This window comes from Pleurodeles waltl, chromosome 1_2, assembly GCF_031143425.1.
Source record: "Pleurodeles waltl isolate 20211129_DDA chromosome 1_2, aPleWal1.hap1.20221129, whole genome shotgun sequence".
Classification (NCBI taxonomy): domain Eukaryota; kingdom Metazoa; phylum Chordata; class Amphibia; order Caudata; family Salamandridae; genus Pleurodeles; species Pleurodeles waltl.
Window position 1 is genome coordinate 75097509 of NC_090437.1, and position 18970 is coordinate 75116478.

The 18970-nt window shown below is 41.0% G+C and overlaps 1 protein-coding gene across 1 annotated transcript in view; it reads left to right on the top strand.

Moving 5' to 3' along the window:
- The window catches only part of LOC138296986 (stimulated by retinoic acid gene 6 protein-like), a 499158-nt gene that overhangs the window by 148765 nt on the left and 331423 nt on the right, over positions 1 to 18970 (top strand). The window contains exons 5-6 of the mRNA XM_069236505.1: positions 9484 to 9604; positions 16191 to 16236. Coding sequence (XP_069092606.1) covers positions 9484 to 9604; positions 16191 to 16236 — 167 coding nt within the window. The remainder of the gene's footprint in view (positions 1 to 9483; positions 9605 to 16190; positions 16237 to 18970) is intronic.

Below are 18970 nucleotides of genomic sequence, written 5' to 3' on the forward strand. Positions count from 1 at the left end.
GCATACGTTGGTTGGTGTTGAATCATGCTGGTATTGGTCGTTCACTTCACAAAGTGTTGAGCGCTATTGGCGGCTATTGTTGGACAGGAATTGTGAGTGAAGCTTTAGATTTGATTCTTAGTTGATTTCAAATTGCAAATTGTTGAAAATTGTTGTGAAAGATGAATTGTTTTAGAGTTTTACATGACTTGTTGAGAGAAGATGTGCAGATACCTGTCTGGGTAGGGGGAAAGGCACTGCCTAAGATGCGCCAGATCAATATATAGCTATAAATGTGGGTCTTCACTCTGTATTTGGCTGAATCAATGGGATACAATCACAGAGAAAGAAGATGCATTGAGGTTTCCATGCTATGGCACATTTAATTTGTGAATTATTGAGAACGTGAGGAGGATACTTTATGAGGCAAAACCAAGACCTGGACCCACACAGTATAAAACACTTAGGCCCATATTTATACTTTTTTAGTGCCGCATTTGCGACGCTTTTTGATGCAAAAGCGGCGCAAACTTGCAAAATCCAATTATATTTTGTAATTTTGCGCAGCTTTTGCGTCACAAAATGACACAAATGCGGCGCTAAAAAAGTATAAATATGGGCCTTAATGCTTGGGAAGGTGTACCACAAGCTAAACATAGAGAAAATTTTCAGGGAAAGGTTAAAAAAGAAGTGCGTACTGATGCAGATGCTAGATGGGATGCAGAAAAAAAGAGATGTAGAACTGACATGATGGAAGGAGCTAGATTGTACCCAGCATTAACAAGCGAAGAGATGGGTAAGGAGAAAGGAAAGTCGAGAGCACAGAAAGAGGGAATGCTGAAGGATACAGAAAATATATGGATGAAGATAGTAGCGGTGATTCTAGCAATTACATATTGGATGCATTGTTGTCAACATTTCCACCGCCATACAACGAGACACAATTTGGAGGAATGAGTGGTGCATTCCTAAATGAAGGTTTAGCAGTGCCTTCCGCACCAGCAAATGTAGGAGTAAATGTGAGGCCAACACCAGTGGGAGGGAATTGAGGACTAGTGTGTATTAGAGTCAGAAAGGCTGAGCAAGAAGACCTTAGCTCAAAGTGGGTAATAGGTGTACCTCCTGTTCTTTGACCATCTGGGAATAAGGCGCTCAAGGTTGATTTGGTAGTTAATGGTCCATGGGATGGAAAATCTCTCCATATTGCAAGTGTGCTCCATGAGAAGGAGAAATATTAGGGCATTGGATGACATACTCAGAAGATTCGGATTATCCTGGAACTTTCCACATTAGTTTAGTTGTTCACACTGTGAGAGAAATTGCAGAATCATTTAAGACTCCAAGAGGTGCAGACCTCTTAGACCCCTTGTCCTTACAGTGTATAGCTTCATGCTAACATTGGATCCTTTATTTTTCTGAAGACTTCTACTGAAGTTTATCAATGCTGGCACCTATTTTGCTTTGTCCCAAAACTCTTAAACCTTAACTAGATGTCTTTATTTTTATTTTCATTTTCCTGAGAAGAAAATACCTGAATCCTTCCATAGCATGGCAATTCTTATTTCTTAATTTTTGCGTAGCTGTGACTGTAACTTTTGTATGCCTTAGACTGAGGAGACTGAACTTGTTTCGTCATTTCAGCTTACCGATTCTGATTTTGTATCTTTTCAATTTGATTTTGATATGCTCCTATATTGGAGTGATTACTAACTTGAAATCAATCTACTAAACTTCAATATCGATTCCTGGTTCTTTTTGTACAGCCAAAAGGGCTTCACAGAATTGTTAATGTGAATTTGATTTTAACTCCTTTGCCCCACAACACTCTGAAAAAGGTCCATAATAATACTGACCTCTGCTTCCATGTGTGCTTTAACATAATCCAGTGATTACTGACGTATTGCCACTTCATTGTTGTATTATTTACTAAGTCAGGAAATATCAAACAAGATTCAGACGTGCCCCCAAACAAAAAGACATGCCTTGTCGAATACAGCACAAATAATTTTATTAAGCAGCACAGATAGGTTGTGAACTAGAGGTAGCCAGGACAGCATGCCCACCACCATGGCTGCCTAACCAGCAACCTGCAAGCTATAATGTTGAACAGTAGACAAAGGGGCGACCTATGTAGCTGCACAACAGACATCCAACAAGGAAATTCCAAGTGCCCAAGCTCCAGATGCTTCAATCTATTGGGTAGGACACAGGATACTGTGCAGAGCAATGTTTCAGTCAACTCATAAGCTTTGAAAATGAGAGTGAACCTCAACAGACTCTCGGTTGCTGTAGCTGTTTGCAGATGTTTTTAACAGGACCAACATTTACAAAGAGCGCTCCACAGGTCCTTTGTCCAGAGGTATGCTAAATGCACATGAAAACACCTCTAGTCACATCCACACCCAGAAGAGCAACAGACAATCCTTCCATTGAATCAGGCAATAGGACCAACTCCTCACCTAAATAAAAAAGGGACAGAACAATGAACAAAAATCACAAAACCAGATCAGACCGTAGGATCAAATGATTTGATAGGACATGCAAATAAGGCACAAGAGATGCAGAGTCCATAATCACCTCAACGAGGTCACTGCAGTGAGAAACAAACATCAACATATACGACATAAGTTTCAAAGGAATGTCTTACAGATCCTCATAAGGAGGGGCATGTGTGAGCCTACTAGCATGCTCCATCTGGCCATTTTGCTAGCTAAAGGTCACTAAACGTCCCACCAAGTCCAACAGCGGTTGACCCATTCAGCAACATAAAGTGGGCTCTATTGATCCACATGTGTGCCCTGCGTCAAACAGGACATCTTCTCCATCACTTAACAAGTTCATGGACAAGCAAAAGATCAGGGAGTGATTCTTCTCAATGTGGCTGATGTGGGTGTAAAGGGGCCCGAGCCCAGCACAGTAAGTGGAGGCCATTGCGCAAGGACAGAGAAGAATAAAAGCAATGGAATGGGGAAGTGAAGATGCAGCTGGAGTGGGATGTTTTCAATGTATTTGGGCAAGCATTTCTGTGTGGAAACTGAAGAAATTTATAGTCAGTCGCCAACCACCTAAGCTGTTCCTTCCATATACAATGTTTTGTGGGCACAACATGAGGCCTATTTGAATGTGTGCCTGTGTAAATGCTGTCTTTGAACAATGCCAAGTCAGCTCATAATGGTACCCTTATGGGGGAATCAGTTTCTTAGCTGGTTTACTACTGCCTTTCACAAAAGTACATCTCCAAGCTTTTTTCATGGTGGAAATGGGCCTTGGAAATGCTTTAGAATGGCAAAAACAACTATGGTTTGGGTGTTCCCAGCTTTCAAGTCACTCCTGTCCAGGACCTGGGACAAGACTAATTCACAAAAAGAAATAGATATGAGGAAACGTTTCACGGGTGTTAAAGCACTTGTCTGAATCGCAAAAGTGGCTGTACTGCATGTATATATTCAACTTAGATGTGCAAGATGCTTCAGGAAACAGGTTATCTGTGCATATTTTGTCATTTGAAACATAACTCATGCTCCATTAGTTAACTGTAAGGTCATCTTTCCAAGATCTGCTAGGTCCTCCAATTTCAAATGAGGAAATGTGAAATTTCAATGTATTGCTTTGTAAAGCTCTTGTAACTATGTTGGTTTTCCATTTTCTGGCGTACTTGTGGACACTGTGTGGTTGTGTGCATCTGTGCATGTGGTATCTTGTATTGGTTGCGACTTTGAAGGTTTGTGTTTCCTTATAAATGTCTAAAGTAATTGATAAACTGATTTTGTGTTTTGTCGAGTTTGCATTTTGAGCAGTTGCCCACATATGGGGGTAATATCTTTCTAAGCCTAAAGCATTTATAAGCTGCTTCGATGGCACATATTATTTTGATGTGGTCAATTAGCATAACTGGAGGTAACCTGAAAATTATAGGGCCTATTAACAAACTGCATTTTGTACTACATTTAGGGGGTCATTCTGACCCCCGCGGGCGGCGGGAGCCGCCTGCCTGGAGGGAGCTACCATATGGCCGCTCCGCGGTCGAAAGACCGCGGAGGCCATTCTGGCTTTCCCGCTGGGCTGGCGGGCGACCGCCAGAAGGCCGCCCGCCAGCCCAGCGGGAAACCCCTCCCCACGAGGAAGCCGGCTCCAAATGGAGCCGGCGGAGTGGGTATGTGCGACGGGTGCAGTGGCACCGTCGCGTATTTCAGTGTCTGCAAAGCAGACACTGAAATACAAAGTGGGGCCCTCTTACGGGGGCCCCTGCAGTGCCCATGCCATTGGCATGGGCACTGCAGGGGCCCCCAGGGGCCCCACAACACCCCATACCGCCATCCTGTTCCTGGCGGGCGACCCGCCAGGAACAGGATGGCGGTATGGGGTGTCAGAATCCCCATGGCGCGAGGATTCTGCAGGACAGTGGAAAACCGGCGAAAGACCGCCGGTTTTCCTGTTCTGACCACGGCTGAACCGCCGCGGTCAGAATGTCCTGAGGAGCACCGCCAGCCTGTTGGCGGTGCTCCCGCATCCCCGGCCCCGGCGGTCCTTGACCGCCGGGGTCGGAATGACCCCCTTAGTGTGCTATTTATAAACCTACTAGTTTAAATCTCCGCCTCACCTATCTTTTCTGTTGGAGAGATCTTAACACATACAAATTTTACAACTTATTAGTAACCATGAGAGGTAACATGGGGAGTGGCTAGAAAAAGGGCATAGTTATTATACATGGAGGGGTTTTGGGAGGTGTAAGCAGGAGTTTAGGGAGGATTAGGAAGGGGTTTAGGGAGGGACATCCAGTCACCCACAAGAGTAAGTTCATTGCTTTTTACAAACTGCACTTCTAAAGATACTACAGTCAAAAATGGAACCAAAATAGTAGAAGATGATTCCAGCTCGAAGCTCCAGCACCACACATGGCCAACCACTGGTATTTCTTTAATTATTTAAAGTATATTAAATTATATAAAACACTTTTTTAAAGTTTAAATTACAAAATAAGTTCCTACCTAAAGGAAAATAATATTATGCTTTATTAATTATTAAAATAGGTGTATAGAATTATTTTAAAGTAATGTATTGATATTTTGGATAAAAACATATGTTACACAAAGTTATACATTAAAAAAGGTTGTTAAAATATTTTATATTTAAGTAATAAATATTTTAATTTTTATGCATACATATATATTAACATTAAATTATATGTATATATATTTTAAAATATTTAAAATATTTTAATGTATTCCAACATAATTTCCCACAAGGTTTTATTTAAAGGTTATGTTTCATTATTTTCTATTAGAAGGTACTGAAGTATCAGTGGTTGGCCATGTGTGGTGCTGGACTTACTATTGTTTCTTTTTGGTAGTATTAACTTGGCTTATAAATGTGGCTACACCTCCTTTTCCAGGAGGTGATGTGAAAGTCCACAGTTTAGAGTAACTTTACAGTTTGATTTTGTAGCCAGACGTGGCACATTTACTCAGAAGTGTAAGAGCAAATTCCAATTTAAGTGTAAGTTGCCTTTGTAAATAGTCCAGTGCGTCTATAGCACCGTATTTTGGGATCAACACCATAAGATATGTTGAGAAGGGCACATGCAAGTTGGTGTTTTTTTCAGGACTTGTCTGTGGTGTGTTCGGTGTGGGGTTGGTCAGTGGGCTTGTGTGTGTGCTGTGGCAGGTAAAGTGGCAGTACGTGCAGGTGAAAGGACCTACTATGGAGCATGGGTTGGCACGGTGGCAGTCTTTGTTGTGGTGTCTGGGGTTGAAGGTGTTGAGCTCTGCGATGATGTATCTGTTGGAGCAGGAGGGCCAGGGTTTGTGGCGCTGGGTGTGGTCCAGGCACTGACAGTCGTAGACAGGCTTACTGCTGGCACGCCGAATGCACCCAGTGCATGCACCCACTGTATAGTCACGCTGCAGCCTGTATTAGGTTGGCCCTGGGGTGGGCGGGACTCCTGTTGCGGGAAGAACAGTGAATGGGAAACCCAGGTGGGAAAACCCATGCAACAGCTGTCTCACTTGGTCAAACAACAGCAACTGAATCAGGTTGGGACAAGCAGGAACTGGAGGTCACAGGCAAGTGGCTGGCTTGGTGCTTAGGAGCCTACTAGTGTGGTACTGCTGCTTCCTGCATGAAGTAGGTCCTTGGGTGGGTGGGGCTTCTAGTTTACCAATTTATGCAACACCTGTCATCCCCATGCAGGGATGACTCCTGTATATGGATTGGAGACTTCATTGTTAAAATTCCCATGTCAAAAAACGTAACTATAATTGTCAGAGAAGTGGATTCTGTATCCCATACAAGTGCCTCTAAATTTGAACATCATCAGTGTAATCATCTTGGCCTAGCATTTTCAGAAGGACATAATTTGTCCCTTCTTAATAGGTCCTTGCTAGGAACTCTCTGGCAGTGCAAACATGTTGCAGTCAGAGTTCTCGATCTGTAATAGATTACACCACTGTTGATGTTGTTTTTTTCTGGCTGTTATGATTTTCATGTCTATGGTTAGCGCTTAAGTAATTGTTTACCTCTGCCTTTTGTGCTTTGTTTTCTCTCCTTTATTGTTAAGCTGTTGTCTTCGTACAAATGAGAATACTAACTCTGGAAATAAACATCCTGTGGGAAAAATGAGCGATGATGACGTTCAAGATACCATACCCCACTATAATAAATCACTACATACTATGACCACCATTTCTGAGAAGGATAGTTCTGTAACAGAACCACAGAGGGGTTCAGAAAATGACTGGATTGTTCATGCTGTCTGTTGCAGAGGAGACTGTCAAGATCTTCACATTTCAGGCAGGAAGGCAAAAGGACAGAAAACCAGAGATGGACATACATCGCTCAGGACTTCACATGACAAGGAAACAACATAGGCTACAGAAATAGGCACTAGGTGAATAAAAGTGGCTGAAAGGCTTCTAGAGGCTGGGCTGGCAGAACACTGGTTGTAGAGCTTTCCATAGTCATTAGTGTATCCACTGTTTGGCGGCACAGGACTTTTCCATATCTTCCCTATCTTCTCCCAGTTTCCCTCTTACTAGTGATTTCGGCATTTAGAGATTGTGAATACTTTCACTGTTCCTAGACCTCCCTTGATGTTTATGTTAATAATTTGTTCAGTGCTCTGTACCTGTGTGTGTGCTGGTGCTCCTAAGATTGAGAGGCTTTTCTTGAGGAACTCATGTCTGAAGTGGTCAGCACAGGAACTATTACTGGAGCTTTTGGTAAGCCAATAGTGTAAGGATCAGTTAAAACAGTATTTTCTTTATCCCTCAATGATTTCATGCTCCTTAACAAATTGTTGCATGTAATTCTTAAAGAGATGCCTTAATTGGGGTACTTGTACCATATCAAAACATCAAAGAGTTTGGCTTTGGAATTCGAATTGAGACCAGGTTAGAGGAGCCCTATGCTTTTTTTTCTCTCCAATCCAAATCCCTATTTTCCACAGGAGAATGGGTCTTCAAAGGTTCACAGTTTTGACTGTTTTCTGCCGTATCTCATCAGATCTAAGAATGGTGCATTAACATCTAGAAATATTGTCACTACATAGACCTTTATTTGACTTCAAGAGAGTGACTGATTGAAGACTTAGATAAAAGCATCAATCTCTCAAATATCTTATAAAGTACAGAAAAAGTAATACTCAAAGGAAATGTCGGAAGCTATGCTGGCACCAAAATTAATAATGTTAGGAGCTTTTGCATGGTAGTTGCTAGAAATATTCATTTAACACCCAGAGATTCCACTGAACTTCAAGTTAATTAGGAGGCTTGGGTTAAATATCTGAGTACTAAAACAGCCCACATAACATACTGGGTGCACTCTTATGGGTAAAAAGAAGGTTGATTTATCCCGATCTCCAAATATCCCATATGTACATTCAATTATATAAAAAAACAAAGCATCATAGGCATAGTATCCCAATGGAATGAGCCCAGACGTTTTGAAAATTTACTTCACTTGTTGGACAACAGTACTTTGATCTCTACTCGTATTCCAGTTACAAGAAGCAATTCATAACTGTTTTCCATTTTTAAAAGGGAAGCACTAAAATCATTGTGATTATTGTATATGACAGTCTTAAGTCCACCTTCTAAGATATTTCCTAGCCACATTCTTAGTAAATTGAATAACTGGCTGGACTGTATGGCAATCCTTCTTCATTTGCAGGTGTGATTTCATAAGTGGATGTCCACAGTCCACAGTAGATATGGTGGTATTTGCACTCTGAGCACAAGAATCATTGAAAAGAAATATGATATGTCTATATTATGTGTTCATGGACTTCAGGAAAGCTTTTTATATCATCAATATATCATTGAAGTGGAGATATTCAATAAAATTGGACTGCCCCCTCCCTCTGGTTTCTTTAAATTAACATCTGGACTATGACATGTAAACATAGGAGTAAATATGTGGCACATCCTAATCCCAGATGATCAGGAGTGAGGCAGACTTGCGTATATATATGTTGGCTCCCATCCTTTTTAAGACCTTCTTAAATGTTTTGGTATCACACCCTGTACAATGTTTTACCCACAAAATTAGGCCCAACCTAAATATAGACATTTGCATGCCAATGATTTAGTCAGGTTAGATAACACTCCAAATGGACAACAATAGATTTTTAATCTTCTGGCTTCATATGACTCAGTCAACCAGGTAAAATCAATTTAGAATTTAGAAAAAAAACTCTTCATCTGGTACTTGGTCCCAAAAGCAGACTAGGAAATGACATATTTTAGGCTCCAATCTAACTGCAGTAAATCAATTAAAATTTCTTAGAATCCAATTTGATTTAAAGTTGATGTGGGATTTATGTATGGCAGATACAAAAACTTTTTCAAATCATTTACTAATGTTTTGGCACACTTTAACACATTTGGAGGACTACAGTTGATCCAAATGGGTAAAGCCTATTGGTCTAATGTCTGGCATTCCCTCCTGGTGACCTTGGAAACCCCTCAGGCTGGGAGTGTAGGTTGACAGAGTAATTTTTGTGTACCAAAATGAGGCTTGTGTAATAAATTGAGCAACAAAACAACTGTAATTTAGAATTTTTCGTTTTTGCTGTGTTTAATAAGTAGCAGGAGCCCCCCTCTCAAAGAGTCACAATCCAGTCCCCATGTTAGAATTGTGTTTTTTCTTTAGCCAAATGTATGATGGCACAGCAAAAGTATTTGGAATAACTTGAAAGGTTTTACATTCGCTGCATATTTATTTCAATGTTTTCAGTCATGGCAGTTGTGCTTCTAATTGAGATGCTTTTGTGTGGTGTGACTTACAGATTTTATTTTATAAATGATACACTATGATGGTACATAATCCTCAGTTTGAGTACTTTCTTAATAAGTGTGTTTGTTTTGATTGTGTGTGGGGTTTGTTTTTTACAATGGATATGTGAATTGCACGTTATGAATTGAACCTACATGTTTTGCATTTTGCCTCTTCATCACATTATTTTATATTTGAATGTGTGATGTGAGCCGATCTTTGCTTTTCTTTTAGCGGTTGTGCTCCTCCTGGCTGGGCTTGAAGTGGGCTTCTCCTACTACCCTTTCTTTGCCTGCTTGTCAACTAGCTCCAGAATGGTGGGATCCATTTTGGGATTTCTCTATACTGCTTGTTGGTAAGTGGTATCTAAAGAGTATCTGTAGAAATACAATGCCTATATACCTGTTTGTACACCATGTCTTCAATACCCATTTAAGTAATTGAGAAAATGGGCATCCCAAGAGGAGTTAAAGAATTAAAAATGCCTTGTTTATAGCTTAGCATTTTCTTAATTTTTGTGTTTGTTGATTTTAATGATCACTAATGTTTTGTTGGAAACTGTGTCACGAGTGCTCCACATTTAATGAACATTCCATTTTGGGGCAAAGGAATCAGTTCATTACACCCACTTTAATCCTTGTTGTATAAAATTTTATAATTTTATGTTTAGTTTAATTTCATAGCCATATCAGCTGCTATCATACATTCTAAAGGTGAGACTGTAGCACAATATATTCATTTGGATTCTGAAATATTTCTATAGTCGGCTTTGTTTTGTGCTTAGTTAAAGACAGCAAAAGGAGGACAGTGAATCTTACAAATGGTTCCATTTAGAGATGAGTGGTCTGGAGGCATCTGGCAAAAATTGGTGGATGCCATATCCTTTCACCACAGGGTGCCCTGTCTCATGTAGAGATGCTCTATGCAGCATTGCACGTCCCGGCCTAACTAGAGTGGGACTTCTAATATTGCTTTTCTCTGCTTAAAAACAATCCCATGCAATAAAACCAGCATTCTCCTAGTGCATCATAGACAATGTTTTACATTTCTGACAAATAAATACCCTCTTTAGGGGTTTGAAAAATGTAAAGAAATGTCAGCTAATTGATCATGCCACAAAGACATTGTTTGTCATTGGACATACAGATCCTTTGCCTTGTCATTGAAAGCACTCCTGTCAACACTTCAACCACAGGGCCAACAGAGGAAAGGCTCCTAAAATGGCAATTAGGATAATGATGACATCATTTGAGTTGATCTTTGACCTAGGTGCTTTAAAAGCTTGTGTAACAGAGCTCAGCACTGCCTCAGTCCATTTAATGGTCTTTCAAATACTTAGGCAGAAAATTCGGGAGTTAAGATAACTCAGTCGTTTAATGTTCGGACAAATTGCACTCACTTAGTAAATAAAAAAGCAAGGATATGTGCTGGAAGTAGGGGATTGGGGAGGGTGTTGCAGCACCCCCAAAATATATATGCTGGAATTCAGAGGGTAAATGAGCAATAAAGATGCCTTTACATTTTTTTTTACCTTGTCACATTTGCTGTGCTTCGAGGACAGAGATCAAATGTCAAGCTATGTTCTTGAGAAATTACTGCCAAAACACTCGCTAGTCTCTTAAAAAGGGAGATTGATGTTTGCTTTTCGTTTTTGACTCCAAAGTGAGAGGATTTTTAAAAACAAACTATTGGCCTGATTTAGAGTTTGGTGCACCGGTTAGTCTGTCACAAACCTGATGGCTATCCTGTTCAACTTAGTGCATTACATCCCATGGCACTTGTAATAAGAAGGCAGGACGTCTGTCATGTTTGTGCCAGAGGGCCATCTCCCTTCCACTGCCTCTCTCGCCTGAGCATCCATATTTCCCTACAGGAGCAGCTTTATACTGCAGGGTAGAGAGCTACAGACAAGGCGCGACGCTTCACTGTTGAACGATACCAGAATAGTAATCAAGATGGAAAACATTTGGAAGCAAATAGTAATAGGCCAAATTTAAACTGAATTGAGAATTGAGTTAAAACACTCATTAGTAACATGATTGTTTGGGAAAATAACGGCTTAATTCAGGTGCATCACATTATTTGCAGCACAAAATATGTTGCCAGCTGAATGCTGATGCTTCAAAGACTCATAGCAATATATGAATAAAATTCATCAGGCTCATCAGCGTAATTGTAAGGTCGAGGGGCAACACAGCCATCTAAACGAGCTACATTTGAACTACTGTCCTTAAATACTCGCGGGGCAGGCTGTGCTGATTCTCAGGCAGCCTCTGCTGGGCTGCACAGCAGCTCGTCTGGGTTACTTTCACTGCACGTGGGAGTAGTTGCTGTGTGATGTTCTGTTGGGCATTAAGAGCGGTATGATGCAAAGGTAGGGTCCGTGGGTGGTACAGCTGAAGCAAGCGCTGGTGCCTACCGCCTAAATCAATATGGTTAGCACGTATGGCCCTGTCCTGTTCACTAAATGTGCTCGATTTATTTTGTCCTATTTATACAGCTCATTTCACAGCTTTGTCGCTGGTGCGGGGCATAATTAAAAAATGATTTCATTGCACATCCACTAACTACGTAATTACTTATCTAAGGTGTCATGGGTTAGTCCTTGCGTTACAGTTATTTCCACCCATGCTATGCGTACTCTTTTAGAAGTAACAGCTCGTATTACCTTTATAAAAACAACAGAGCTGTTATGTGAATCATAAGTGTTCATTTAAAAGTCTTCTAAGTAGAAAAATCATGGAAGAGTTGTCATTGTTAACTAAACATATATGTACATTCTGATTTTGTGTCAGCCTTTACCATGAATCAATAATGTAAAAATATCTTAACGTACAAACTGCAAACAAAAATGATTAAAATGGAGACCTTATATATTGATATAGCCTAGCAATGCTTTCAATATTTAAAGGGTTAATGGGATACGTCTGTTAATGACTAAGTCCAACTCGGTTAGCGGCGACCTCTATAGTGATAGTTCATGTGTCGAGATCATCCTTGACCCTGGGGGGTCTATATGCCAAATTCTCATGCAGCACAGTGCACCAGCAAAAAACGCTGAGGAGAGAACAGGAGAGTGCCACATCTACAAAGATATGGCACTCTCCTCCGCTCTCCCTAGCGCCAGTGCACAATCAGGCAGCCGTGTCCACGAGCAACACTTTGCACCATAGTGCAAGGGTATCTGGATTGGAAGGATACCCTTCCAGTACAAAATACTATGCTTAGACTAACTTTAAAACTTTTCCTACTTTCTATGTGTGATATATAGTGCAGCACACATGCAAAGTCTTAAAAGAAAGGAGGAATAGAGCATTTCTCCTGGATAGCACCTAAATGGGAGCATCCTTTCCCACTCTACGAGACTGCCATCTCGCTACCTTGAGATTCCTAAGCATATGAGCGTGTGCTATTCATTTTTAATATTAGTGTGTTATTGTTTTTTTACCTAGTTGTTTTCAGGGACATTACCACTTGCTACATTTGCACTGCTTCCACTCATACATGTGAGGTTACTGTTTCAGTTGTTGGGCTCAGGATGAACTCAGGAGATGGGGCATTATTGAATTGGCCCTTATGTGCAGGCTCGCGGACGTGATTGCTGATTGGTTCACCTTGCGATGTTCTCATCATCCGGCTCGTCAGGTATAAAAAATGTTGCATCTTCTTCTCCAGTCAGTGTCTCCATTAAACAATCAGCGGTTCATGGTCAGTTCAGCACATTAGCTTCTCTACATTGCGTTAATAATGCAGCTTCCGCATGAGGCCTGGCAAGACTAGGCCACAACTTTGGCTAAGTTAACTTTACAATATGTTGCAAAACATACATTATATATCTCAATATGACATACTACTACATTATTCAATAGGTTTTTCTATATTTCATACATGTTATTCATTTTATTAGTTCATTTGTGAATCTTGGTGATTGCTCTCCGAAGGCACATTTTCAAACGTGTACATTATTTTTATTTATTTCTACATTTTTTTATTATTCAACATACATAAACATTCATTAATAATTTTAATTGTCATATCTGCCATTGCACACCACAGTTTAGATGCCTCAGATTAAGCTGCAGGAATGGGAGCCACAGATGAAACCACAGCAGTGGGAACCTCACTCACAGACCTCCACTACATTCAAGGAAGTCTAGAGTTCTCAAGCAGGCATTTTGTTGTTCATGGCCAGAACACACACTGATTCCACGGTGGCTGACGCTGCTGCCGACACTGCTGCAGAGGGTAAAACGGCAGAAGAAATAAGGCTGTATCAGAAAAGGGCGTGGACAAAGAGAGGTAGTTTAGATTCCATCAAGGGAGGAGGAGGGAGCAACACAGAAGGTGATATATGGGAATGTGCCTTCCAACTCTGCTACCAAGAGTGCAAAAGGTTGAGACACCCCTACACCAGCATGGTAAAAAACTGAAAGTTCCTACATTGGTAAAGAGAGTTGAAAACCTGAACAGAGATCTTCCAGGTATTTAGAAGTGTGGATGATTATTCATTCTGGTTCAGTTCTGTTTTTCACACAGAAGAAGCACTAAAGCTATGGATGCCTAATTTTTGGGGCACTACGGTTGCTTCATTGTTTTTCCCACAGTAGCTAATAATGCGATATGGGAAGCAAAGTGGTGCTTAGAGAAACTTTCTTTAAGTAGTGTGCATATAATAAATGTTGGCAGTTCAGTTTTAAGAGGGAGTGCCTTAAATATGGTTGAAGGTTTCATTGGTTTTACTTTGGATTTTATATTCTTCTAGCTCCTGTATCACGACTACCCCTTTCAAATCAATTCAAAGTTTAAGTTATCAGACAAATGTTCTTATTGAACATTTAAATGAAACATGATTAAATGATAATTTAGTAAAAATCAAATGCAATAACCAGTAATCTTAACAGTATGCAAGAAGGTTTCCCAACCCTACTGTGACATCCAGAAATCACATTTCTCCATCAACTAAAGCAATGGACACAGTCTCTGAAGATACTTTCCGTACTTTGTACAGTATTCTTGCTCACACCTTGATTCCCCAAATGTTTCTTTGCATAGACCACTGAAGGAAATAATCCACGGTGGTGGGCACACATTATCAGATGTGGTCCAGTGTTGCTCCAGAAAATAGATCACAATAGATCATCTAGGTACTTGCTGCCTGACACTTTAGTGTATGAATTTTTGGATGAGCAAATAGTAAACTCCCAACTATGATGAAGCCTAACTTATTTGAAATAGCCCTTCCAATATCAATGTTTTTGGGAACACATTGGAAGACAAAGGAAGACGCTGTGTTTGAAGAAAAGGCTGTCAGAGTTGGGCACACTAACTTCTTGGTTGAATCCTAGGGACATAGTAGTCCACACTGTTTGAACTGCTGGAGGTACCTACTGACTGCAAGGAACCTGTGAAGGCTTAGGGAGAACTGCCGTAGGGTAAGGGATTTATTTTGCCTATCCGGTGGAGCCTTTTGAAACTCTGTGTTCTCGGAAATCCATACTAAAGTTTGAAAATATCATGCCAGAGATTGTTTTAGGATTGAGCCACTGTCTCATACATAACAGGCTCGACACATATCTGCTTGATAATTCCTGCTGATGCTGAAACTTCAGCCAGCATGCAGTAAGATGTGTTTCGAAATTCAACACAATGCCTTGAATTATTGAAATCAAGCTTTTTTCACCGACCAGGACAGCTGAGCGCTTGATGGGTACTAAAACAATCTGTGCACACTTTCCATGAGATTCATTGGCTATGGAAGCCACGTGGAGTAGTCCAATCCAACCCAACTTCAAATGCATTATTATTACAGTTTCAAACAAGTTCGAAGCAGCTTCGACACTTGATGATTTCGCAAGTGATTCGACCCAACACGTGTCTTCATCATCCCAATATCTTAAAAAGCATTTGATTCTTCATCTTCGAATTCAATTACACCTTGTTGGGAGCAGAGCTTGGACAATGATTCAGTTGAGTGGTTTTGTTGTTATCTAGTCACTATTCCCCCTGTTTAAGGACTACTTGGCTAGCTGCAATCTTGTTTTTATTCAAGGTCTTTAATTATTAGCAACTCCTGAACTACTGATACAATGTTGATAATTTTACTCATTTTAATTTTTATCGATACACTTTCTATGTTAGTCTAAATATGATTTTGAAGTACTTTATTTCGTGTAAGAATTATGTTCTACATTGTAACACGCACACTCCACACACTTTAGCTTAGAGGACAACGCTGCTGTTTGCCATGTTACCAAGGGTGAGCCGTGGGTACCTTATCGCAAAACACGTTTACTTTTGTAAGTCTGACTTTCTGAGAGATGAGCGAGCTCGTAGATAGCACGTGCCTCTGTCATCCCTCATGGCCCTGTGAGCATTTTCTTACATTAGAGTTTTATATTTATTTGTGCAACCTCTGCTCGTACTAGCAAACGTCGTTCAGTTTAATGCTGGAAACCGCACAAGGGCGGCCATTTTATGCAATTAATAGGCTGTAGGGCCATGCTAAATGATGAAGAATGTCAGTGCTAGGACCAATGGCAGTTTACTTATTAAATGAAGAAATACTGATTATTCCCTGTTTGAAAACAATAGTGGTAATAATACAGTCTGTCCAATGCACCCACACTGTCATGGTTGAAGGGTGGGGTTGGGAGCAGAGGGGCATGTCTAGCCTCATAGTTTAGAAACTGGATAGCAAGAGTTGCTCTTAGGTGTAGGCCCATATTCGTAGTTTGATGGAGGTCATATTTGTAGAGCTTCCCAAACCTCAATTTAATCAGTTATTTATGTTCACTTAAAATCAGACTATCCTAGTCTAAATCCAATGACACCCATTCAGAACATAACTCCGAATACTTCACATAGGAACCTACTCCTGACACCTCACGCAATGTAAGATTTATGAATGTTTGCACAAATTCTTACTGCTCAATGTTTTGCAGGTTTATAATTACCATGATACATACTGTGACGTGCCCACATGGTGAGGTAAGCTTATTGTAGAACATTTTGTGACAGAGGACAATGTTTCTGAACACATGTTGTAAATGACCAATTCTCTGCACACGCATACACACAGGTCCTGTGTCATCAATGAAAGCAATATTGTGTGGTCTCTCTGCCTAATCTTTGCCATGTTCAGAAGGACTCGCCACTAGACGAATCTCTCAACATCGTTCATGAAATTAAATGCTACTTGCATAACTAGGAATCAGAAACAAAAGGTGATCCAGACGAGTGTGCAAACTAAACATTACATGAGCCCTGACGTCCAGTTAGTTGGTCAATGGGCATTTTAAACAGTAAATGGGATAATACAAATGCATTAGGCTCAGATTTGAAGGGTCTCAAAAGGAGGCAACTCCTGGCTAAAATATGAGCATCAGACACACTGTGGCTTTGAACAGGAGTCCGCCTACCAGAATATATGAAGGGTTTTCACTTTAGGATGCTACATTAGGTCGGAGGCTCCTTGTAATTGTTTCTTGTACTTCTTGGAATTATTCATTTCCTCACCAATTTGCCTCAAGCCGTGATTGCCTTGGTCCAGTGTTCTTAGATCATTTGCCAGTGGATTTGAATTGTATAATTCAACTGCATTTTGCAAATGTACCACTATATTTTCTGGATAATCCAGATTTCAGAGCTGCTCTATTTACTACTGAATTTTGGGTTCAGTTCCACAACAGCCAGAACACTGGGGTATCTAATAGCTTTCCCTTATACTCAGCCTTGATAAAAGAAATAGTGTTGCCATTGTGCCTTAATCTTATCGTAGGAAGACTATGACTTCCGAGTAAAGGTATTTCTTTATGGGCCTCAGAGAAAGGGTATGATTCAGAGCTGAATGATAATGAACAATCCTTTCATTTGACAAATGGGGAGGAGGAATCCAAAATAGAAGTAGTATGATTGTGGGAATTCTATAGATGGGTTTGACTTCAGATGTAGCACTTTATCCCTATTCAACCTTCTTAAGGGGGATCGCCATGGTTACAGTGTGCACATTAACTCTTTTGATGCCCAATTATCAGAAAGGTGCCACAAATAAAGTAACAGAAATCATCACAGAAGTCCCTATAGAGGCGCCTTGTAATCTCATCTCTGAATGGTATCAACACATTACAGAGACAGCTAGGAGGGATCATGGGGTAGAAGGATAAATGCTTAGGCAGTGATATTGGGTATCAGTGAGTTTACATCTGCAACTTGGGTATCAGTGAGTTTACATCTGCAAATTGAACACATTTGCTACACTCACAATGATTGGTTAAGCACTGCAACAGTAAAAAACAACCTAAAATTCCTGATTGTTCATAGCTTCATGCACACATCGCATCACTGTACAGTTTCTGGGCACCTAAGAGCACATTCTCTGCCAAACTTGTGGAGGAGGAAGCTATAGAAAGAGAAGCCCATTCTAGACTTGAAATGGAGGACAATGAGATATATGATTGCTCTGTCGTAACTATAACAAGATTCAGTAAACATTAAAAGAGGGATTAGCATCATCACAAGCTGGTGTGCTTTTTCGGGATATCAAAGAGACAACACAATTAAATAGAGTTACCAAACCATGTGACAAAGAAGTGTAGAAATTCAAACAACATTGATTAAGATTTATTACATGCACCAAAAGGAGCTTGTAGTCTAAATATGTGTAAAAAATAATTTGAAAGACTGGGCCTGATTACGAGTGGGTCGGTTGAATCCAACCTATGCACAAACTCGTAATAGATGTTATTGATCGCACACAATAAATAACATAACTCGTGGTATTGTTATTTCTCATGTGTGGTAAATAATTCCTAAACTCATAATCATGCACTTAGGCCCTCATTACGACTTTGGTGGTCTTTTTGCAAGACCGCTGAAGCTGCTGCAGCCAACGGACCACCAGTGTTGGTGGTCCGAAGACCACCATATTTGCAGTTGCTTAGGATTTCCGCCCATTTACAGGCGGAAATCTGACCCAGTCGGCCTGGCCAATGGAGGAAGAGATGCCGTTCCACCATCAGCATCGCCACGCCAACAGGACTCTATCCACCGTATCATGATACATAATCAGGCGTGGTGGTGTCTTGTATGGCAGTGCGGTGCTGGCAGTGGAAGACACCAGGACCCATCCTCTCCCGGACGAGCACCTAAACAGGTAAGTGGACTTTCCGAAAAGGGTAGGTTGTTGGGTGCATATGTGTGGTGTGTGTGTATGTGTGTGAATGGGGGTTTCTGAGTCCATGTATGTGTGCGAATGGGGATGTCTGAGTGCATGTTTGTGAGCGAGCAACTGGGGGTGTCTGGATGTATGAGTGGGTAAAGGGGGTGCCGGGATGTGAGTGAATAGGTGTGTGCATTGGGATGCATGCAAGTGGGGGTGTATGTGTGAAAGTCTGCGAGTGAATGGGAGTGCATGTGTGCAAGTCTGTGAGTGAGTGGGGGTGCATGTGTGCAAGTCTGCGAGTGAGTGGGGGTGTCTGTGTGCAAGTGTGCAGGTGAGGGGGTGTCTGCAAGTGTGGATGAGGGGGGTGTGTGCAAGTGTGTGGATGGGGGGGCAAGTGTGCAGATGATGGGTGTGTGTGCAAGTGTGCCGATGGGGGATGTGTGCATTTATGCGTATGTGGAGGAGGGAGTGTGTGAATGTATTCTGAGGGGGTGGGGGTGTGTATGTGAGGAGTGGGGTGCGTATGTGTGAGTGGCGGTGTGTGTATGTCAGTGTGGGAGC